The 21,966-nt window shown below is 41.5% G+C and overlaps 1 protein-coding gene across 6 annotated transcripts in view; it reads left to right on the forward strand.

Annotated features, from left to right (window-relative positions):
• KIAA0232 overlaps window positions 1-21,570 on the forward strand; it is a 55,427-nt gene extending 33,857 nt beyond the window's left edge. For 5 of the 6 annotated variants that reach the window (XM_081872591.1, XM_081872594.1, XM_081872590.1 and 2 more), the window contains 9 exons: window positions 3,559-3,625; window positions 5,303-5,387; window positions 6,817-10,090; window positions 11,532-11,640; window positions 13,723-13,827; window positions 16,804-16,866; window positions 17,093-17,191; window positions 18,226-18,323; window positions 19,066-21,570. In XM_081872591.1, the coding sequence (XP_081728717.1) occupies window positions 3,559-3,625; window positions 5,303-5,387; window positions 6,817-10,090; window positions 11,532-11,640; window positions 13,723-13,827; window positions 16,804-16,866; window positions 17,093-17,191; window positions 18,226-18,323; window positions 19,066-19,242 (4,077 nt within the window). In that variant the 3' untranslated portion in view covers window positions 19,243-21,570. The remainder of the gene's footprint in view (window positions 1-3,558; window positions 3,626-5,302; window positions 5,388-6,816; window positions 10,091-11,531; window positions 11,641-13,722; window positions 13,828-16,803; window positions 16,867-17,092; window positions 17,192-18,225; window positions 18,324-19,065) is intronic. The other variant, XM_081872593.1, reaches the window with a different exon arrangement.
• The last annotated feature ends 396 nt before the right edge of the window (window positions 21,571-21,966 follow it).

Below are 21,966 nucleotides of genomic sequence, written 5' to 3' on the forward strand. Positions count from 1 at the left end.
AATAAACTCTCAACAGGAGAGAACAGTAAGAACAGAGAACTTCAACTTTTAACATAGCAAACTGTTCAAGGTGCATCCAGCTATCTGTGGAAAGCTGTGGAGAGCATTATGCTAGCACACCAAGGAACAGAAGGGGGGCTGAGGCAGAGAAAGATCTTTTGCTCCACACCCTCTCCTCCTCTGGGAGTTAGTCATAATAAGCCTGATGGCTAAGTGCTTGGTTTAATCGTTTGTGCTTTACAAAAGCCTAAGAGCCATGGTGTGAACGAAGAGAGTCTGCTGCAGAGCTTTGCATTTTCTTTTTCTCTGTGGAAGAGGAGGGGAGGTTAGTTCCACTCCTTGCAGCTACTTTGGGGATTGCAATTTTACGTTCATGGGTAGTATTTTCAGAGGCAGTTTATCAGAGGCAGCAATGTGTTTGCTTGCACCAACAACTTAAATGGGAACCCCCATCAGTAGGAAATCCCTGCAGCCTTCAGCGCAGTGGTGTGACATCTGAATTATCTCTGTTGAGCCAGTTTCCTGGCATAAATCTGGAAATGCCTCTACACTGAATGAGTTGTATTTAAGTTCTGGATAGTTGCATAGGGCATTTAAAATCAGAGTTTTAGTTTGGTAGAGTTCAAAGCAGACAACAATATTTCTTGGTGCCTCTGAGTTACTTGCTCTTGGTGCACCCACTCTGTGTCCCCTTTCAGTGTCATGGAGAGTGATTGGGGGGGGGTATATATTCAAACTGTCTAACCAACTTAAAATCCAATCAGTCATCTCTCCCCCTCCTCTTTTTCCAGAATCCCATGTAGTTTAATTTTTTTTTCAATTTTTTCTCTATCCAGTTGAGAAGCAAATTTTAAATCTAAATATTCATTTGCCATTTTACCTTAAGTGCTTGCAGCTATGTTTGGGTACTTAAGCTGGTATTGAGGGTCTCGTTTGCTGTTTGTGCTACATCAGCTATTTGATTAGATAACATACCGTATTTTTCGCCCTATAGGACGCACCGTCCCATAAGGCACAGCTAGTTTTTGGGGGGGGAAATAAAGGAGGAAAAATTATTTTCCCCCCCCAGGTGCGGGGCTGGGGCGGGGGAGGCCCGAGCTTCCCCCGCCCCAGCCCCCAAACAGGCAGCTCTCTGCAAGCCGTGGGAGCCCAGTGCTGGCTCCCGCTGCTTGCGGAGAGGTCCGCGAAGCCTGGACGCGCTGAGCTCAGCACGCACAGGCATCTGCATGCAGGCAACTCTCCACAAGCAGCAGGAGTGCTCCCCCCACTTGCGGAGAGGTCCGCGAAGCCTGGACGCGCTGAGCTCAGCGCGCGCAGGCTTCTGCATGCAGGCAACTCTGCGCAAGCAGCGGGAGCGCTCCCGCTGCTTGCGGAGAGGTCTGCAAAGCCTGCAGAGCGAGAGGGGTCGGTGCGCACCGACCCCTCTCGCTCTCCAGGCTTCAGCGAAAGCCTGCATTCGCCCCATAGGACGCATACACTTTTCCCCTTCATTTTTGGAGGGGGAAAAGTGCGTCCTATAGGGCAAAAAATATGGTATCAATCTTGCTTTCAAGTGACTGCAAAGCAGCTGCTCAGTCTGTTGCTAAAGTCTTTCTTATTTTATGAATACACTCCCCTCCCTCTTTTTTATTATCTAAGCTGCTACAAGGTTTCCTGCCTTTTGCTTTTAGGCCCTGGAGCCATTTTTTCCTCACAAGCTTCTTCTGATTGCTCTGAGTAATCAGGAGCTACAGCTTCCTACCAGACAAGCCTTGCTAACTTACCTTTCAGGCCATGCAACCCCTGCAGCATTACCTTTCAGGAGGTGTGCTGAGAAAGGTGAAGAAGAGTGATTTTGCAGACATTCAAAGCAAATTCATTCCCCAGGGTGCTGGAAACTTGAAATCAAGCTGCCATTTGACTGCAGCAGGCCAAGGGGAGGGGAGGCTAAATAGGTTGTATATGATGGGCATAGTTACAATCTGAGTTTCAGTAAGACAGAGGTGATGATCAGAGCTCTTGGTAGCTCCATGATTTGCTCAAAAGTTGTGCAGTTTACATTCAGAGCCAAATTTAATCATTTTAAGTCATGATGCAAAGGAACCATCAGGAGCATTCTCTAAGGCTCCTATTGTTCTTATGCAGCTGTGGCTTTTCTTGTCCTTCACCTCATGTCAGGTGAGTGACAGCTGGATGTTGTTTGGCCAAAGTGGCCGTCTTGCAGACCATCTGGGATATTCCTTCCAGTAGCACCTTAAAGACCAACTAAGTCAGTTCTTGGTATGAGCTTTCGTGTGCATGCACACTTCTTCAGATACACACGAAAGCTCATACCAAGAACTGACTTAGTTGGTCTTTAAGGTGCTACTGGAAGGAATTTGTTTTGTTTTGACTATGGCAGACCAACACGGCTACCTATCTGCATCTGGGATATGTGTGCCTATTTAGGCGCATGGGCCAGTGGTTTCTCACCATAGTAGTAGAGCATGGGACATAGAGTGTTGTGCCAAAGGCTAGACATGTGCTGGAACATTGGGTTGAATAAATGATTGAAAATACATTTCAGCTGATAGACTAACAATTAATGAAAATAAGCAACAAGTGACAAGGTGTAAGGATCAAGTGAAATGCAGCTGGTTGGCCACTATCCCTCACTGTACTTCCGTATCTATACTTCTAAATAACACTAATATTTCAAAAATTAGAGATTTGTTGGGATTGCCTTTTGACATTGGCTCCCAGTACGTTTCCGAGCACAATTCAAAGTGTTGGTGCTGACCTTTAAAGCCCTAAACGGCCTCCGCCCAGCATACCTGAAGGAGCGTCTCCACCACCATCATTCTGCCCAGACACTGAGGTCCAGCGCCAAGGGCCTTCTGGCGGTTCCCTCCCTGTGAGAAGCAAAGCTACAGGGAACCAGGCAGAGGGCCTTCTAGGTAGTGGCGCCCGCCCTGTGGAATGCCCTTCCAGTAGATGTCAAAGAGATAAACAACTACCTGACATTTAGAAGACACCTGAAGGCAGCCCTGTTCTGGGAAGTTTTTAATGTGTGACAGTTTAATGCATTTTTAATCTTTGTTGGAAGCTGCCCAGAGTGGCTGGGGAAACCCAGCCAGATGGGCGGGGTACTACTACTACTACTACTACTACTACTAATAATAATACTTGGGATAAGATCTGGTGTAGCTATTGAACTGATGTTTTTTGGTTTTAAAATTAGAGTTCTTTGGGGAACTTTTGGATAGGTAACATGGCCCTCCGCTCCATTTCATTTTAGTTTGACACCTAGGCCAAACTACACATTTCACTGGCTGAACATTCCAATTAGTTCCTTAAAAGCAGCTCCAGTGGCTCCAAATTTGAGCAAAGATGGGGAAATTGTTTACTTGCTCACACTGCAACCAAAAATTAACTAGTTGGCTTAGATACAAGCCACTATTCTCTTTGCCAGCATTACCTTGGAGTGGGGGATACATGCTGAGACTCTTAGGGAGACAATATATATGAAGCACTTTCAGTACTTGAAATGTATTAAGTAAATGCCAAGTGGTCATTGTAAGCTTTTTTATTATTACACAGAGCTCTGGGATTGAGACTTTAGTGGAGGAGCTCTGCTGCAGGTTGAAAGATCTCCAGAGTGAACAAGGTGAGAAAAACATTTGGACTACATGTCTTCAGAGTTATTTTTATTTATTTATTTAAGTATTTATAAACCACACTTTCATATAAAATATCACAAGGCAGTGGGGCTAGACCATTCTTAGATGCATTAGGTCAATACCTTACACAGTTCCATGGTTTCAGTTAGGCTAGAACAAAACTCAGGTCTCTCAAATCGTAAGGTGTCTGCCATTTCAGGCTGCTAGTGAGAACTCGCATGTTTAGAGTGCTTCACCCTTTACCCCAGTCTTAGACATTGAAGTCAAGCCTTTTATCTGGTTTGCTGAGCACAGGAATACTTTTATTGTGATGGAGCATTCAGTCACGTGAGCCTCCAATGCAGCCTGAAATAGTACAATCCACTTTATTGGCTCTTTATGACGATTGCACCCAAGTTCTTCAAGGACTGTAGATGTAATATTGGGTCATGATGTGCGACATTTCTTAGTAAATTGAGATCCGTCCCACTATATATAAGGAACATTGTGAAGCCATAACAAGAGAATGCAATCCATGGGAGACCAGCTTGGTGTTGCTGGATTACAATTTGGAACATCCCTGTCTATCTTGGCTACCCCAATCAATGACCAGCTTTCTAGAGTTGTTAATGGGTTGATAAAAGTCTGAAAAGGTCTTGAAAAAGTTTATATTGAAGCTAAGAAAATGCAATACTTATAACTGTAACACACTTTTAAGTATTTAGCCTGGGAAGGCAAGCCAGAATAAATTGTCACTTTAGTCCCTTTGAAATCAATGAGATTTAAGTTGGTGGTCATCATCATTCTCTCTTTTCATAGCAAAGGATCTGTTAAGTCACTTGAGTGATGATTCAGAGGTTAAAGCCTACACTTGACCTTGTTTTAGATTGCATTTTAAGCTAGACTTTTACCTGCAGTAATACATACAAATTTACAATTGTGGGATTGATACGAGGGAGCAGACAAAAGCAAGCCATCACCCCACTTGGATCCATCCCTTGGCTTCAAAAAATAACACATTGTGTCTCATTAATGTCGTTTACCAGAAATATCTGGGTGATCTCATACTCTTAACTCACTGAGTTCTCATCTTAGTTCCGGTCTCAAACCCCAAACGTTTTACTCTCAGCTACCAAACAGCTGAACATCAACACATTTTTATCTGTATCTAGTAGCTGGGGTTTTTGGAAAGCTTAGGTAAATGAATTTCCAGGCCTCCTTCAAATTAATTAATCCATTACTTTCATAACTGCTCCCCGCTTGTCTCCAAACAGAATACTATATTGTAAAAGAAATGTGGGTTTTTTGTTGTTGTTTTTTTGAAATGTGGGTTATTTGAGCAAATGATTTGAATTACACCCCTGCATGATATAAAGGCTGTATTGACAAATTCTATATATTTTAATGACTTCAATAACTTATAAGTGTGTTTTAGAAAATTATTAAAATTAGTTAAATCCCAAATGTATATATGATTGTGTTCAAATAATATTTGATCATTTTTAGAGGACAAAATTCACTTGATGAAAGGTTTAAAATAAAGTGCTTAAACCATTAAACTATGCAATAATACTACTGTAAATACAATTACTTAATATGGTGCATGTTTCTCATTATATGATGTAGCATGGTAGGGAAAGTATGATATCACATTTTCAGAAGACTGTTTTAATTTTATTTTTTAGCAGAGGAGAAGATTCACAAAAAACTTGAGGGCTCTTTGCCTCCTGAAGTTGATTTCTCTCCTGCAGCAAAGGATCAGGTGGAAATGTAGGTATCCCTCTTTTAAAATGAAGTATTGTGTTTTCCTGTGTATGTTGATGTAAAAGCCAAATGCTATTTTAAATAGACAGTTAAACATATACAGGTCTTTATATAAGGGTTTCAGTCTTTTGTTTTCTATTAAAATGTTTACTTCTGCATTGTAATCATAAAATAAGATTTTTTAAAAATATATCCATGAGAAAGTTATATTTTCCTTTGACAAAGGATAATACTGGTTTTCATCCTCACCAAGGCTTCCCCAGTTTATCAGTCCTACCAAACAAGGTGCTAAGGATGAGAAAAATAGGCAGGGAAAAGCTATTGATTTGATGAATCACAGGTGGCTGTGGTCTAAACCACCGAGCTTCATGGGGTTGCCAATCATAAGGTCAGCAGTTTGAATCCACATGATGGGATGAGCTCCTGTTGCTTTGTCCCAGCTCCTGGCAACCTAGCAGTTCAGCGCAAGTAGATAAATAGGCACTGTTACAACGGGAAGGTAAACTGCATTTCTGTGCACTCTGGCACTTGTCACAGTATTCCATGCGCCAGGAACAGTTTAGTCATGCTGGCCACGTGACCCGGAAAAGCTGTCTGGACAAACGCTGGCTCCCTTGGCCTGAAAGCGGAGATGAGTGCCACACCCCATAGTCAAATTTGACTGGACTTAACCATGCTGGGGTCCTTTACCTTTCACCTTGCTGGAGAAGTTAGTTTTGTTGTGTCAGAAATGTTGTCTTCCGTGACACTTTTTTATTTTTCATGATAAGCGGTATAGTGAACAACCTGTTGAGGAAAATAACATGAATTTACAAGATGGTCTCCTGGACATCTGGCTTCTTTGCCCCTTCGTGCTTGATGACAACATTGGGCACCAGGGACTCTAGAGATCTGTGTTTCTGAGCCCCTCCTGACACGGATGGAACCAGTGCTCCCGCCCCCCGGCCCAAAAAAAGTGTTTAGGGGTCCTCTCATTTTCCTACTCATATTGAAATACTGCCCCTCAATGAGGCCAAGCTTAAGATTCACAAAATGTTTAGTGGTATGCGTACCCCTGCATCCCCCCAGACAAAAGCACTGGATGCAACCTTTCCTTCTGCCTCCCACTTTGCACTGCTTTTCAGAGGTGGCAGAAAGGACCCACCTATTTCTGCAGAGAGACTTTGGACACTCATGTGCATGTACAGTGAGCCAGGATGTCTGGGCATAATGAGTAATCATTCCCATGATGCCCACACACCCCAAGCAATACAGGTACGGGAGTGTCTGAGACATTCCAATTGCCCCTTCATATAAATGGAACCCTTGTCTGTCGTCATCCCCCTTTCATCTAGCAAGCTATGAGAGAAGGATTGAGTGTCAAATCCATATCTACAGTAAGTCCTGCATATAAAACTTCTTCCTGATTTATTTATTTTTTTGTTTCTCCATTCAGGTATTATGAAGCATTCCCACCTCTTTCCAAGAAACCTGTTTGCCTGCAAGAAATTATGACAGTGTGGAATAAATCCAAAATTTGTTCTTACTCCAGCTCCTCATCTTCTTCTACTGCCCCAGCAACTAGCACAGATACATCATCTCCAAAGGATTGTATTAGTGAAAGTGAAATTTCCAAAGAGAGAAATGGTAACAAAGTACATGCCACTGTCCATGAGAGAACCACACAGAAGAAGGATAAAGATGAAAAAGAGAATAAGTTTGGAAGTAGCAGTGTTGAAGATAAATCTGTTTTATATAAAAAGCAAGTCCGACATAAATCTGAGGGAAAGATACGCCCGCGATCCTGGTCTTCTGGCTCCAGTGAAGAAGGTTCAAATTCTAGTGGTAATCAAGGTGAACTAAAGGCAACCACAAAATGTGTTAAAGTCAGGCATAAAACAAGGGAGGTTCGGAGTAAAAAAGGTCGCAATGGACAAAGCAGGCATTTGGCAAAATTTGGTGAGAAGTCTGAAAGAAAAATTCATGGTGGCAGCAGCAGCAGTAATGGATCTATCAAACAACTCTGTAAAAGAGGTAAACGGCCATTAAAAGAAATTAGAAGGAAAGAAACTGGGAACTACGAGAGAAAAGAGCTATATTTTGATAGCAGAAATGAGAAGGAATATAAGGAAGAGCCCTTATGGTATACTGAGCCAATTACTGAATACTTTGTTCCCCTGAGTAGAAAAAGCAAGCTGGAGACGACGTACCGCAATAGGCAAGATGCATGTGATGCAACTTCGGAGGCTGTAGAAGAATTAGCTGAATCGGTGCAAGGTCTCTGCATTAGCAACAATAATATTAATAAAACATACCTCGCAGCAGGTACTTTCATTGATGGCCATTTTGTGGAAATGCCTGCAGTTCTAAATGAGGACATTGGCCTCACTAGGACCTCAAAGTGTTCTCAACCAGAGGACGATACACACTCAGATGGCGTTCATCTGTCAGAACTAACGCACTTCTATGAAGTGGATATTGACCAATCCATGTTGGATTCTGGTGCCTCAGGCAAGATGGAAGGAGAGAGTCGGATTTTGAATATGATTCGGCAGAAAAGTAAAGAGGGGACTAATTTTGAGGCAGAATGTTGCATAGTGTTTGATGGAATGGAGTTGCAAGGGGAAAGTGCAATATGGGCAGATTCAGCCACCTCTGGTGCTGAAGGGTGGTTCTTACAAGATCTTAGTAATTTAGCTCAATTTTGGGAGTGCTGTTCGTCCTCTAGCTCTGGTGATGCAGATGGAGAAAGCTTTGGAGGAGATTCTCCTATTAGACTTTCTCCTACTTTAGACAGCACAATGCTTAATTCTCACATGCTTGCAGGCAATCAAGAGCTGCTTTCAGATACTAATGAAGGGTCTGGTTTAAATTCTTTTTCAGTGTTTGAAGTGCAATGCAGTAATTCTGTCTTACCATTTCCTTTAGAAAAATTCAGTTTGGGAAATGAAAATACAGATTCTAGTAGCAATGTTGGTATGTTTGGGAAAACACAGTCTAGATTGTTAATATGGACCAAAAATAGTGCCTTTGATGAAAACGAACACTGTTCTAATTTATCAACAAGAACTTGTAGTCCATGGTCATACTCTGAAGAAACACGGTCAGACAATGAGACTTTAAATATTCCATTTGAAGAATCCCCTCAATTTAACTCAGATGAGATAAATTATGTAGTTCCCAGAGTATCTTCAAGTTACATAGATGAAGAAATTGTAGATTTTTTGCAGGAGGAAACCTGCCCGGAACAGACTAGACCTTTAGGAGAAATGCCTACCTTAGTTTTTACAAAAAAATCAAAACTAGAATCTATATGTGGTATACAATTAGAACAAAAAGCCGAAGATAAAGAATATGAATCTACACAAGTGTGTAGTGACAGCAGTCCACATGAAGATGACTATGGCTCAGGGGTTATTAAAGACATCTGGACAAATATGACAGACAGAAATTCTGCAGCAATTATAGAAATAGATGGTGTAGAAGAGGAGCTGTTTTCAACTGATGTAAATCATTATTGCTGTTGCTTAAATGACACAAAGGTAGAAATTCTTCAGGACCCTAACAAAGCAGTGCAAAGATCAGAATATCATCTGTGGGAAGGACAGAAAGAGAATTTGGAGAAAAGAGCTTTTGCTTCAAACAATTTATCAGAAGTGGATTGTGGGGATTATACTACACCCTCCAAACCATGGGATATTAACCAAGATAAAGAAAGTTCATTTATTCTTGGTGGTGTGTATGGGGAGCTCAAAACCTTTAACAGTGATGGAGAGTGGGCAGTGGTGCCGCCTAACCATCCAAAAGGAAACTTACTACAGTGTGCAACTTCTGATGTAGTTACAATAGCTGGCACAGATGTTTTCATGACACCAGGAAACAGCTTTGCCCCTGGTCACAGACAGTTATGGCGACCTTTAGTATCATTTGAACAGAGTGAGCAGTTGAAGTGTGGTGATCGTGGATTAAATAGGGGTTTTTCATTTATCTTCCATGAAGACTTGTTAGAAGCTTGTGGTAATTTTCAAGGTGAAGATTCTGGTCTTGAATATTCATTCTCTTCCTTTGATTTGAATAATCCATTTTCACAAGTTCTTCATGTAGAATGTACATTTGAACCAGAAGGAATTGCATCCTTCAGCCCTTGCTTTAAACCCAAATCTATTCTTTGCTCTGATTCTGATAGGGAGGTTTTTCATCCTAGAATATGTGGTGCTGGGAGAACACAATACAGAGCTATACGAATTTCTCCTAGAACTCACTTTCGCCCCATTTCTGCATCTGAACTTTCTCCATGTGGTGGAAGTGAATCTGACTTTGAATCAGAGAAAGACGAGGGGATTATCCCTGCCCCTTCACAGACTGAAGTGTTTGATGATCCACAAGCAGATCTTAAACCACTGGAAGAAGATGCAGAAAAAGAAGGGCATTATTATGGCAAATTGGAACTTGAGTCTGGAAAGTTCCTTCCTAGATTAAAGAAGTGTGGAATGGAAAAGAGTGCACAGACATCTCTGGATTCCCAGGAAGAATCATCTGGAATATTGCTGTTGGAAAACGAGAGTTCTTGCTTAGAATGTGGTATAAAAGACCTGCAAGACGTGATGGCTGTGGAAAACCCTAACACTAGTTGCAATGTTGTAGAACCACAAGAAGAGGAAGACAAGTCTTGCAGTTGTGGAGATAATTCATATGAAGATAATCTTGTTACTTCAGCACAGCTGAAAGAGGTATGTTCTTGAGAGATGTATTCTGTACATTTTTTTGTATAATTCAAAGATCTAACATATTTCAGAAAAATGGAACCTTAATGCCATCACAAAAGGCATGTTGGCTATGAATTACATTAATGTGTTAAATAGGTTGTGATCAACATTGTTCACACATGTAAACTCAAAGATACTCAAGAAAGCAGTCGAGGAACATGAGAGAGACAGGGTTGGCATCCAGACTGCTAAGAGAACAAACCTCTCTCAGTGAGCAAATACAATACCATTTTCTTGCAACCTGCTGTCTAACCCTGTTGCACTATATATAGCTGTTGCACTATATTAAGAACCTGTGTAAATATTCCAAGGTGTTCTAAAATGATTGTTCTATTTTTGTATTATGCTGCTTGTTGGAAGAATTTGACAACCTGCCTAAAATGTATGGTCCTGATGCAACTGTTATGATTAATTTTTTTATGAAGGGTAAAAGATAGAGGATTTCAGAATTTATCCTCCAGTCATGCTATATAATCTAGCAACTGAAAGGCTGGCTTGAATTTGTGACTTTAAAGTACCGTATATACTCGAGTATAAGCTGATTTTCAGCACATTTTTTATGCTGAAAAAGCCCCCCTCGGCTTATACTCTAGTGGCGGCGGAGGAACGAGAAGCAAAAAGGAGCCCTTTGGGGCTGCTTGTTCTTCCTCCACCGCTGCTGCCACCAGCCTCTGCCTCTCAGCACCCTAGGTAGGCAGGGGGACGGGAGGGGCTGGGGGGAGAGAGAAGCCCCCTCTGCCGTGTGCGCATGTGCACATGCGCGCATGCACTCTGGCCCACCAGGAGGTTTGTGGTGTGGTGAACCTGCTTATACTCAAGTCAATAAGTTTGCCCAGTTTTTTGTGGTAAAATTAGGTGCCTCGGCTTACGGTATATTCGGGTCGGCTTGTCCTCGAGTATATGCAGTATGGTATATTTTAAAATTAAAATTTAAAGCATGAATTATTAGCTGTTTGAGGTTTTTTAAAATGGCTGCTCTTATCAGTATGAGGATTTTTGAGGGCCCCAAGCCAGAGAACTACAGAGCAGCGGAATGAATGCAGCACACATGACTGTCATGACCTGTCATCCCCAAACAGGGATTAAATGTGAACTGGTATCCAATTCAAACATAGGTGTTGATCTCAAGGCTGAGCACAAATACCTTCTGCTATTCTCTTCTGTTTTTTGGGAAACAGACGGCTTTGAATCTGGGAATAAGCTTCAGTGGGGCTGACCTCTCAGTCAATGCTGCATGAGTGTAACTGGTGCTATATAGTCACTCTATCAAAAAACACAAACTTTGCAACTGTAACTTTTAAACAACATTTAAACGTATTTTGGCTACAGATTAATCAGTAAGCAGAAGTGCAGTTTAGTGCAGTGTTTTATCTCTTAAACTAAAATACAGTTATTCTCAAAACAGTTTCCTGTATTGAATAATGATCTTCAGAAAATAAGCTACAATCAAGCGAAGCAGTGCTGGTGGGAGAAAGCTCTTTATACACCACTCTTTCCTGCATCACAGTTTGAAGGTAGCAGCATCTTTTAACTTACTTAAAATGAATTGAACACTTTATATCTGAGCAGAAATAGAAGGTGAATGCAGTTGAGCATGTACCAATTTGTAACCATTAAGTTCTGTATGCCAAACATACTTTTGGAGGGGAATTGCCACTCACCTACTTCCCATGCATTCTTATCACTGCAATAGTGTTGTGAGCTTACAAAGTAGTTTCTGGCATATTAAGAATGGTCATCTATATTTAATCTTAGCTACTATCTCACAACCGAAGTGGCAAGTGCCGACAGAAATGAAGCTACAATGAGACTAATGAAAAACATGAGGGATGTCTGCATGCTAAGGGGAAACTCTGGGATGTTTCAGACAGGGTCTGCAAATTATGGCTGGCTGTGAAGTCCAGTCCCCCCAGGAGAACACAACAGTATTATAAACATTTTATCAACACTGTTTTTTATTAGCACTGTATTGTCTGATTAAAAACTGAAGTTGTATAGCTAAGGTTTTTTGTAGGTTGATGAACACATGCTTTAAAAAAACCTCTTGACTTCTGAATAGCTGCACTGCTTTTTACAGTTTGTTCTCCTTCATACATCAAAGACCGTATATTCGAATGTTTAAAAAATAGTAAAGTGAATGTTATTTGTAGTATAAGCATCAAAATATGGGGAATTTTGGCTTTTGGCTTTTTAATATTTAATATGTACAAATGCCCCAGTATTTCACGGAGTTGTATGGCACCTTAGAGACCAAATTATTTTGTGTCATGACTACCATTTTATGCAGCATACCTACCTGGGAGTAAGTGCTATGGAATGTAATCGTGCTTTACTTCCTTCTACATAGGTTCTACATGCAAGACATACTGAGCTTTAACTAACAATTGTGCTTCAGTCAGCTGAAATGCAACTTTTAGCTTTTAATTAAAAATGAACAATCTTACAAAGGAATGTTACCATTTAAACTAGCTTCCTGCTAATCCAAGAAAATGATAGAAATATCTAGCCTCTGTTTGATTCATTTCCTCACTTGGGTCTTTTTTGTTCTTTCTGTGCCATTGTAAGTTTTACAGGCCAAAAGAGAAAATTATGCCCATCAGTGGAGCAGTTTAAAGAAGCTCCCACTCTGGCTCACGCAAGAAAGCCCGCTTCTCAGCTGATCAAGCCCCCTGCCTCCAGCTTGAGTATCCCTCAGCGGGGGCTTCATTAAACTGCTCCACTGAGGCGTGGCAGCCGCACACCCTTCAGCAGAGCAATATGAAGAAGCCTCCTTCCTATGCAGTCCCTCTGGGATATGAGGGCCAGAGCTCAATGGTGGTTTTACCCAGTGTTTATTGCAGGTGAAGCAGCCATTGCTCTCTGGCCCTCATACCGGTCCTAGCCCATGTTTTGATACAACGCCCAGGCCTAGTGTACACCACAACCACTCACACATCACAACCACACAAGTGCCCTCACAATTAAGATTAGGAAAAGCATTTTAGCTCTTTCCAAACCTGATTTGGGAGGTAGGAGTGATCCTCCTGAAGAGTGATTAATTTTCCCTCCCCAGCTGCAATCTTGAGGAAGATCTGCCCCGTGCGCACACACCAATTAGGCTTGGGGGAAAACCTTCTCTTGAAGCAAAGTTTTCACCCTAATTGGGGTGCAGAGGGGTTACAACTGGGGACCATAAAACCATTGTTAAGACATCTGTCGAACAAGCAGGCCGAGGGATGGGGGGAATGACTGAAGAGAAATGGAGCAGAGTTGGAATCCTTTGCTGACATAGGACTTGATCTTGCCCCTGGTGTTACACCTATGAAAAAGGTGTTAACAAGAATTCAAACACTTTCTTAGTGGAGCACTTCAGATGGCTGCCGCCTCTGTCTCTCCCAAATCTCAGAATAAGATTCCAGTTTGGCAGCCAATTGCAACACATCACCACGAGTATATAAGCTTTGGCAAGGGAACATCACTCATACATCATGCTAGGACTCTCTCTGTCCAGAAACACATGACTATACAAGTATGGACTTGATAAAAAGGTGCTTTGTGCAAACAACAAACCACCAAGGAAGATAGGAAGGGTAGATGGATAACTCTTGTGCTCTCAGACCCTTTACAGGTACTCTGCTTCCGAACTCCAGACACACACATGCACCAGGAATCCCAAATCCACTGCAGCAACTGGAAGCTGAAGGAGAAGCCACCCTACATAGGTAATCTGGGTGGGTGGTGGGTAACCAGGGATGTGGTGGTCCATTCCTTAAACTAAGACTCCTGAGCATCCTCCATCTGTTCCTTATAAGCATCCCAAAATGTGCAGAGTACGTGCACCCATGGCCAGAAGGTTTTCCTCTCCTACCCTAGAACAGAGTTTTTCAAACCTTTTTAGGTCCACGGCTCCCGTGACCAACTACATTCTTTCTGTGGCACCCCTGTGAGACTCAGAAGCCCAGTTACGTCACCCCTTGCCTGCAGAGCTGGCAGCCCCTCACCCGTTTTCGAACACCCTCCCTTGCGGAGTGTTCCCTCAGTCTCCTCTTCTCCCGTCTCCTTGGGAGTCCTCTGGGCAACCGCAGTTGACCCCTCTGCCCGAAGGAGAGGAGCCTCCTCACACTGTCCCACAGGGGCCTGGGAAGCACCCCCTGGCCAGCCCCAGAGGCACCATTCACCTGGGGATTTTGTAGGCAGAGCTGCTGCAACAAACAGCTGTAGAAGCCTTTGGGAGGCAGAGATATGAGAGGACACCAGAGGAGGGAGGGGCAGAGGCCAGTGTTGCCCATGGCACCCCTGACCATCATTCAAGGTACCCCAGGGTGCTATAGCACAGTGGTTGAAAACCACTGCCCTAAACAGAATGTCTAATCTGGATAAAAGATTGGATAACACTGGAAAGGACAGACATTTTAGACCTTGAGAGCCATTGTAACAGATTTGGATGGCATGCCTTTCTCAGTTATAATCAAGCTAAAGTGCATAGCGGATTTACTAGTCACATTCTCAGAAATGCTCTTATTTAAAGTCTGGACCAGATATCTACCTCTTATTGGAGCCACAAACTCCATGGTGGATATCCCCGTTGGAAGCACATGCTGTTAAAAAATTGAACATGCAGAGACATTGGGCCTCATATAGGCAGTTAATAACAGAAGACCAAGGCCAATTAAACTTAAAACCATACCGAGAGATTTATCTGACTGGCTCCAATGCCATCAGCTGAATAGTGTTTTCCAATCAGATATTAAAAGAGATTTTGGCAAAGAAGATTCAAAATTCCCATGATAGTATTAAAAAAAAAAACAAAACTTTTATCCAAAATGTATGATTTCCTATTGGAGTGAGACATGAAGGATGAACAAGTAAAGGAGGCTCAGATAAAATGTGCCCAAGACATCGGCAGGACTATATTTAGAACAGTGGGAGAGGCTATGGCAAGTGGATATTAATTTCACAGCCTGCTACTGTATCAAAGAAAACTTTATAAAAAATGTTCTTTAAATGGTACAGGACACCAGCCAAGCTTGCAAAAATTTACAAATTAAAATCAATTTTATGTTGGAAATGTGGAAAGTCTGGTGGAGATGTGAAAAGATAAAAACCTTCTGGGGCATAATACATGATGAGTTTAAAAAAAATGCTCAGGATCTCCATAGAAAAAACCCCCGAGGCATATCTATTGGGCATAATAGGGAGTGATATCCCACAGAATAAGAAAATAATTTTTTTATATGCCACAGTAGCCGCCAGAATAGTTCTAGCCAGCAAATGGAAAGACAAGACAGTATCCTCTAAAGAAGAATGGATTTATAAACTAAGTGAATACATAGAGTTGGCAAAATTTACAGCAATTATAAGATCTCAAACAAATCAAAATTTAAAATCAGAATGGAAATGCTTTGAAGAATACATGGAAAAATGCTGCTCTGGAAAGAATATGTTAATATACATAGATTAAATGTGTAAAGTGGATGTGTGAATATAAATATATGGTTAGCAAGTATAGATTAAGTATGTAAGTATATAAAGTAAAGGTGAAAATAAAATCAGAAAGGGTTGTAAGAGATAAAGATGAAGATTTTTAGAAGGAAGTCGATCCGTGGTGGAGGGAGGTCACGGGGATGGGTAAGGTGTCTTGTTTTAGTTTGTATAGGTAGCATATGTGTTTCTATGTGTATTTGTGGTATCTGTACGTCTTTGTTCATATATATTTTTCCCCTCAATAAAATATTAAAAAGGAAACCACTGCCCTAGAATATAGGAAGAGTCTAAACTGACTGGAGAATCTTCCCTTACCTAATAGGTTATAAGACTGTCCAAATCCCAGTGAGCTCTCATCATGCGCTGGAAAAAGCAAATCGTTATAATTATTATTTATACTCCACCCATCTGGCTGGGTTTCCCCAGCCACTCTGGGTGGCTTCCAGCACATATAGAAACATAATAAAATGTCAAACATTTAAAACTTCCCGATACAGGGCTGCCTTCGGGTATCTTCTAAAAGTTGTGTACTTCTTTATCTCCTTGACAACTGATGGGAGGGCGTTCCACAGGGAGGGTGCCACTGCTGAGAAGGCCCTCTGCCTGGTTCCCTGTAACTTCTCTTCTTGCAGTGAAGGAATCGGCAGAAGACCCTCGGAGGAAGACCTCAGTGCCCTGGCTGAATGATGGGGGCAGAGATGCTCCTCCAGGTATACTGGGCCGAGGCCATTTAGGGCTTTAAAGGTCAGCAACAACACTATGAATAGTGCTTGGAAACGTACTAGAAGCCAGTGTAGGACCTTTAGGACTGGTGTTATATGGTCCCAGTGGCTACTCTCAATCACCAGTCTAGCTGCCACATTCTGGATTAGTTGTAGTTTCTGAGTCACCTTCAAAGATAGCCCCACATTGAACTCATTGCAGTAGTCCAAGCGAGAGATAACCAGAGAATGCATCACTCTGGCGAGACAGTCCGCAGGTGAGTAGTGTCTCAGCTGGCATGTCGGATGGAGGTGGTAGACAGCTGCACTGGACACAGAATTAACCTGTTCTTCCATGGACAGCTGTGAGTCCAGAATGACTCCCAGGCTGCACACCTGGTCCACACCCACCTGCCCCACAAAGGGAAGTGCAACCAACTTCAATAAAAGCCAAGCAATCCCCTCCACCTTTTCTTAATGCTAGCAAAACTTGTAATGTGTTCTCCCTTGCAGGATCAGAACCAGGTTACATTGAAGCAGAACAGTCGCAGGAGAGAGACACTCTACATTTGATGAGTAAGTACTTTGCCCAGAACAATGTTATATCCAATGGGTCTTTCCAAATACTGACTCCAGCAGAGTTAAGAGGTGAGAGCATTCTTGTTTGAAGAAAAAGGACATAGGCAGTGGCATCTAGAATAAAAAGACTATTAAGTGTTGGCACCGTTTTTCATTTACTCATTACCCTGGGTCACAGCTAACATCTTGTAACACCTTGCCTATGTTTCTCTTGTCTCCTCAGGCAATCCAGCAACCATCCTGCATACACAGAAGCAAGAATGCTCTTCGCAGATCATGACATGCAGACCACAAGGGATGTCTACGGCTTCAGCAACCGCCAGTGAGAAAGCAGCTTTTTTCTCTAGAGTTGCTACCATTTTGTTCCTACAGGTTTTTGTGCCTTTGAAAGCTGAATGACAGGCAGTGTGGCAAACAGGTGCAGCTGCACTCAGGGAAGTCTGCACCAGTGAACCCCTCTGGCTGTTAACAATGTTTTCGAAGGCAGAGGACTCCTGTGGAAACAAAAATATGGCAACCCCCGCTCTGTGGTACTGTCAGGCCTCACTCCACAACTGATATTGTTCAACAAAATCTGCGACTGAATTGCTTTTCTTATGGTGGCTAAGCAGTTAGGGAAGCCTTGCCCCTTATTGGTCACCTCCGATGTCTTTGGAGGACATACAGTGGAAGGGATTATCCACAACAGCCCACCTGGGTTGAATGTCTGTATCTTGCCTATGTTTGTGCCTTCTGTGTGTCATTAATTGGTGGACATCATGAGCACTGGCATAGCAGGATCATAAAACTGGCCTGCACAAGAAGCCAGAAGAACTGATACTACACTGTAAGATACAGTGGACCCTCTGGATACGAATTAAATTAGTTCTGGGGGTCCATCCGCAACCTGAAATGTCTGTAGGCAGAGGTGCTGCTTCTGCGCATGCACGTAGTGCAATTGAGCGCTTCTGTGCACATGTCAAGCGTGCAGAGCACTTCTGCACATGGCGAAACCTGGAAGTATACACTTCCGGGTTCACCACGTTTGTAACCCAAAAGTTATGTATCCAGAGTGGTATGTAACTATAGGGTCCACTGTATTAAAATAAGATGTAAGAAATAAAACATTTTAAAACCATGATTCTGTTTAGTCACTTGACCAATTGAACTGATGAGAGATCCCTCTGTTTCCTTCACTAGCCTCTGTTGCAGTTCTGCTTGTCTTTTGACATCTTAATTGACCAAACTGGATATTTTTGTTTAAAACATAATAAAGACACTATGCCACTGAAAGGTAACTTTAACAAAAACAAAAAACCTTCTGTAATGGAATTCTGTTTTTCTCTCTCCCCCTTATCTGAAATACAACTTTGGAAGAATGCTGTACAAATGTCAAGAGAGAGAACAGTATTGGAGAATTTGCAGATGTGGAAGAAATATCGCAGTGTGAAGAACATCTTCTAGATTTTAATATGGTAAGCTTAGCAAATATTTCGCAATAGCCAGCGCAACTGGAAATCAGTTCTAAGTCACATGTGGAACCCCAGTGAGTAGAGGAGATTCCGCATTTCAGAGGTTTGCCTCTCAGTTTGTGGAGAGGGGCAGGGAGAAATAAGGCTTGCAGAAGTGTTCATATGAGTAGAGTGCCTGAAGGAGGGCAGGCACTGGAGGTTGCAGAGGAGCAGTTGCTGACTTTCCTTTTCAGACAGCTTTTCACATCATGTTGAATCCTCTTAGAGATGTGATGGGCCCCAGAGGGTGCAGTGAGAAGTGGGGAGAAGGAAAGTCCCTGTTGTGTGCATGTAACTCTCTTTGGATCTCAGTCAAAATGTGTAATCATAGTGCAGTAACACTGAAATTTAGCTTTTCTGTATATAGGATTACCATACAGTGGTACCTTGGTTCTCAAACGTAATCCATTCCAGAAGTCCGTTTGACTTCCGAAACATTCGAAAACCAAGGCGCAGCTTCTGATTGGCGCAAGCACTCCAGAAACAATAGCTGACAACCGCATCAGATGTTTGGCTTCCAAAAGGGTTTGAAAAGTGGAACACACACTTCTGGGTTTTTGGCTTTCAGGAGCCGAAATGTTTGAGTACCAAGGCATTCTAGAACCAAGGTTCCACTCTACAATGTTTGAATGTTTATTTACTAAGGGAAATTTTATATTCTCTTTTGCAAAGCTGTATTCTACATTTTAATTTCTTAAATCTATAGGTTTCTTCCGTACATGAAGCAAGGTGTACAGATCCCAGAAGTTCTGAAACAAAATCAAATGGCATTAGGAAAAAGCTATACTCCAGTGACAGCCCCAGCTCTGAAGGCACAGCATCAGAAGGTGGAAATGGATGGGCAGATCCTTGTGAAGAGCTTTTCTCTCGAACTCAGCTATAAAAACTGCAGAGTAAAAAAAGTATGGTTTAAGAATAGCATGAGATGGAAAACTCTTCCTGAAGGTCTGTGACTCAGCAATGAATTGATTTTCCCCTTGGGTTAATGGATTCAGAAGTGTATTTATCTTTCTCTTCTTGATATTTTATTTTCAATAGTTGGGAACATTGTCCCATTGAAGGCTTTTTTTTCTCTCCCTCCAAACTGTTAGTTCCTTAGCCATTTGGACCTAGATTAGATTGTGTTGTCAAATCAAGAATGGATGTGCATGTGATTTGTCATGGTAGTATCACTGCTCTTTTGCATCTTAGCTGCAGTTATTTTTATTTTTAACTGTAGCCTTATCAGTATTACTATCTAACTAGCATTGCAGTGTCCACAGCTATTCAGATATTTTATCTTTTGGCTTTTAAGATTTGGGAGATAAATACTTACCACTGTAATCTATCAGTGCCTTTCTGAATGTGAGAGGACAACATGTGTGGCTTGTCCAGTCTTTAAGATCTTCTAACTTTGGAGTAGGAAAACTAGGGCTGTGCTTTAGAGACTTTCAGAAACTGTGTTTTCTATTCTAGGATCTCTCCTCTTAACTCACATATAAACTAACACAGTTGAAACTATTGTTTGTTCTTGCTAACTGAAGAAGCCAAGGATTTTTTCAGGCCTGGGAAAGAAACATTATTTTTTTTCCTCTTCTTCCTTCCCCCTCATTCCTTCTCTGTTCATCTCTTTCAGGGCTCAGTACTGTAAAGTAGATGATTAAAAACAAAATGACACTATGTCCTGATTCCCAAGCACACTTACTTCAATGGTACTTAGGTGTAAGTGTAGTTTGGGTTGCACTGTTAAACCCAATGGATAAATTTAATGGATGATGAGCTTTTTCACAAGCTGCAAAGATTTTGCTTGAATAACTAAAATAATCTTGGAATTCAGTGTTTGGTAATTTATAGGCGAAGGATTAGTGTGTCACTCAAAACAAATCCTGTGGCTCCTGCAGTTGGCTACTATTGTGGTTCTAATTTAGTAAATCTTGTAGCGATCTTTGTGTCCTGAGAGAATGTTAGGAGTAAGTTGTGTGCTGTGGGTGGGAGTGGGGAACGTGATGACGACTTACATGTGTGATTGCAGTAGTGATTGTTGCTTTATGTGACCTGCTCTTAAAGTTTATTTTAACATAGTCAATGCATCTGTCAAGTTGTAACTGTGCAAGACTATCAACTCCTTGTGCTACTAACGTATTATGCAAATCATAAGAGCCAGGAGGAGCAATATTGGTTTGTACCATTTCATAGTTTTTAAAAAAAGATCTATACAATAGCAGCATGTTTAAGACATCAGAAAGTGCAGAAAGTTTACTATTGACTTGAAAATGCTAAGCCATTAATTTTGATAGGCAAGAAACTCCTAATAATTATAGTTGTTTCAAATATTAAGCTGAACTGGCTTTGAAATTTTTATTCTGTGCTAGTGAGCTGAACTAAATTTGAGTTTTGTTGCCTTTTCTTAATTGATAGTACATGACTTAAGATCTAGGGTATCAACACCTTGTAAGATTGCATGTATCCTTTCTGTTGAAACTTACTCCATTGGCTTGGTTTGTACTTTCCAGGGAAATGTTATTAATAACTGCTTTTAAGCTACATTATTTTAGCATTCATACAACAAATCTTTAGAGTGTTTGGGTTTTTTTCTTATTTGAGATTCGGGATAAGTTTTTATATATTTACTTTCTTCTGGAGCTTCCTTAAAAAAAGTTGTATAGCACATGCACTGAGAATATTGTCTGTCAACATGAAAGCAAAAAGAGCGAGACTGATAAATCATAATGATTAACTAAACTAGTAAGTCATTATTACAATAAGAAATGACCAAATGGAAATATTGCAGTGGGCGAGAAGAACCCACACTTTTTAAAACTCAGCTTATTTAGGTAGATCTCAGTGAAAGGGTTGTTGGTTACATTATGATTTAATATTTTAACACCTTTGAAAATGTACATGTTTCATGTGTGGGCAATAACAAATAATATTTATTTGTTCCATAATTGAATGGAGAAAATTCTGAAGCTTTCCAGGGAGGAGGTTGACGTGTGAGTTTGTGTTTTGTTTTTTTGCAAGGATAATTTAAAAGTGGAGATGCTGAGATGCACTGTGGTCTGAGGCGCATTGCATATCCATAGCACTGAAGGATCAGTTTTTTCATTCCTGGGCTGAATTTGTTTCTACTTTTTTGCTTCAAGTGGTTGTATTGTTCTGATTTCACATACACCAGAGTAACTGAATTTGTTTTTTGTGGAGTTACTTAACACCAAATAAAAAGATAAAAGGACAGCTTTGTTGGTTTGCCTGTTGTTATAATCAATGTACAAAATTCCCACTCGCTATGAGAAGCAAGGTTACATAGGTTGAGAGCTTCTGGGCTTGTCTGTGGTGGGACATATCCCTGTGTTGGATTAAAAGGTCAGACTGCAGCAATTTTCTTGAAGGTGAGACAAAGGATGCAGGCATGACCTTCCCACCCAAAGAGAGAACTCTTAACAGCCTATGTTGAAACAAAGTCTTTGGACAGGGAAGACAACCTAAGGCCCAGGGGCTGGATGCGGCCCAATTGCCTTCTAAATCTGGCCCACGGACGGTCCAGGAATCAGCGTGAGTAGAATGTGTGTTTTTATTTAAAATGCATCTCCGCGTTATTTGTGGGGCATAGGAATTGGTTCATTTCCCC

The sequence above is a fragment of the Podarcis erhardii genome, assembly GCF_964252035.2.
Source record: "Podarcis erhardii genome assembly, chromosome: 8".
NCBI classification, from domain to species: domain Eukaryota; kingdom Metazoa; phylum Chordata; class Lepidosauria; order Squamata; family Lacertidae; genus Podarcis; species Podarcis erhardii.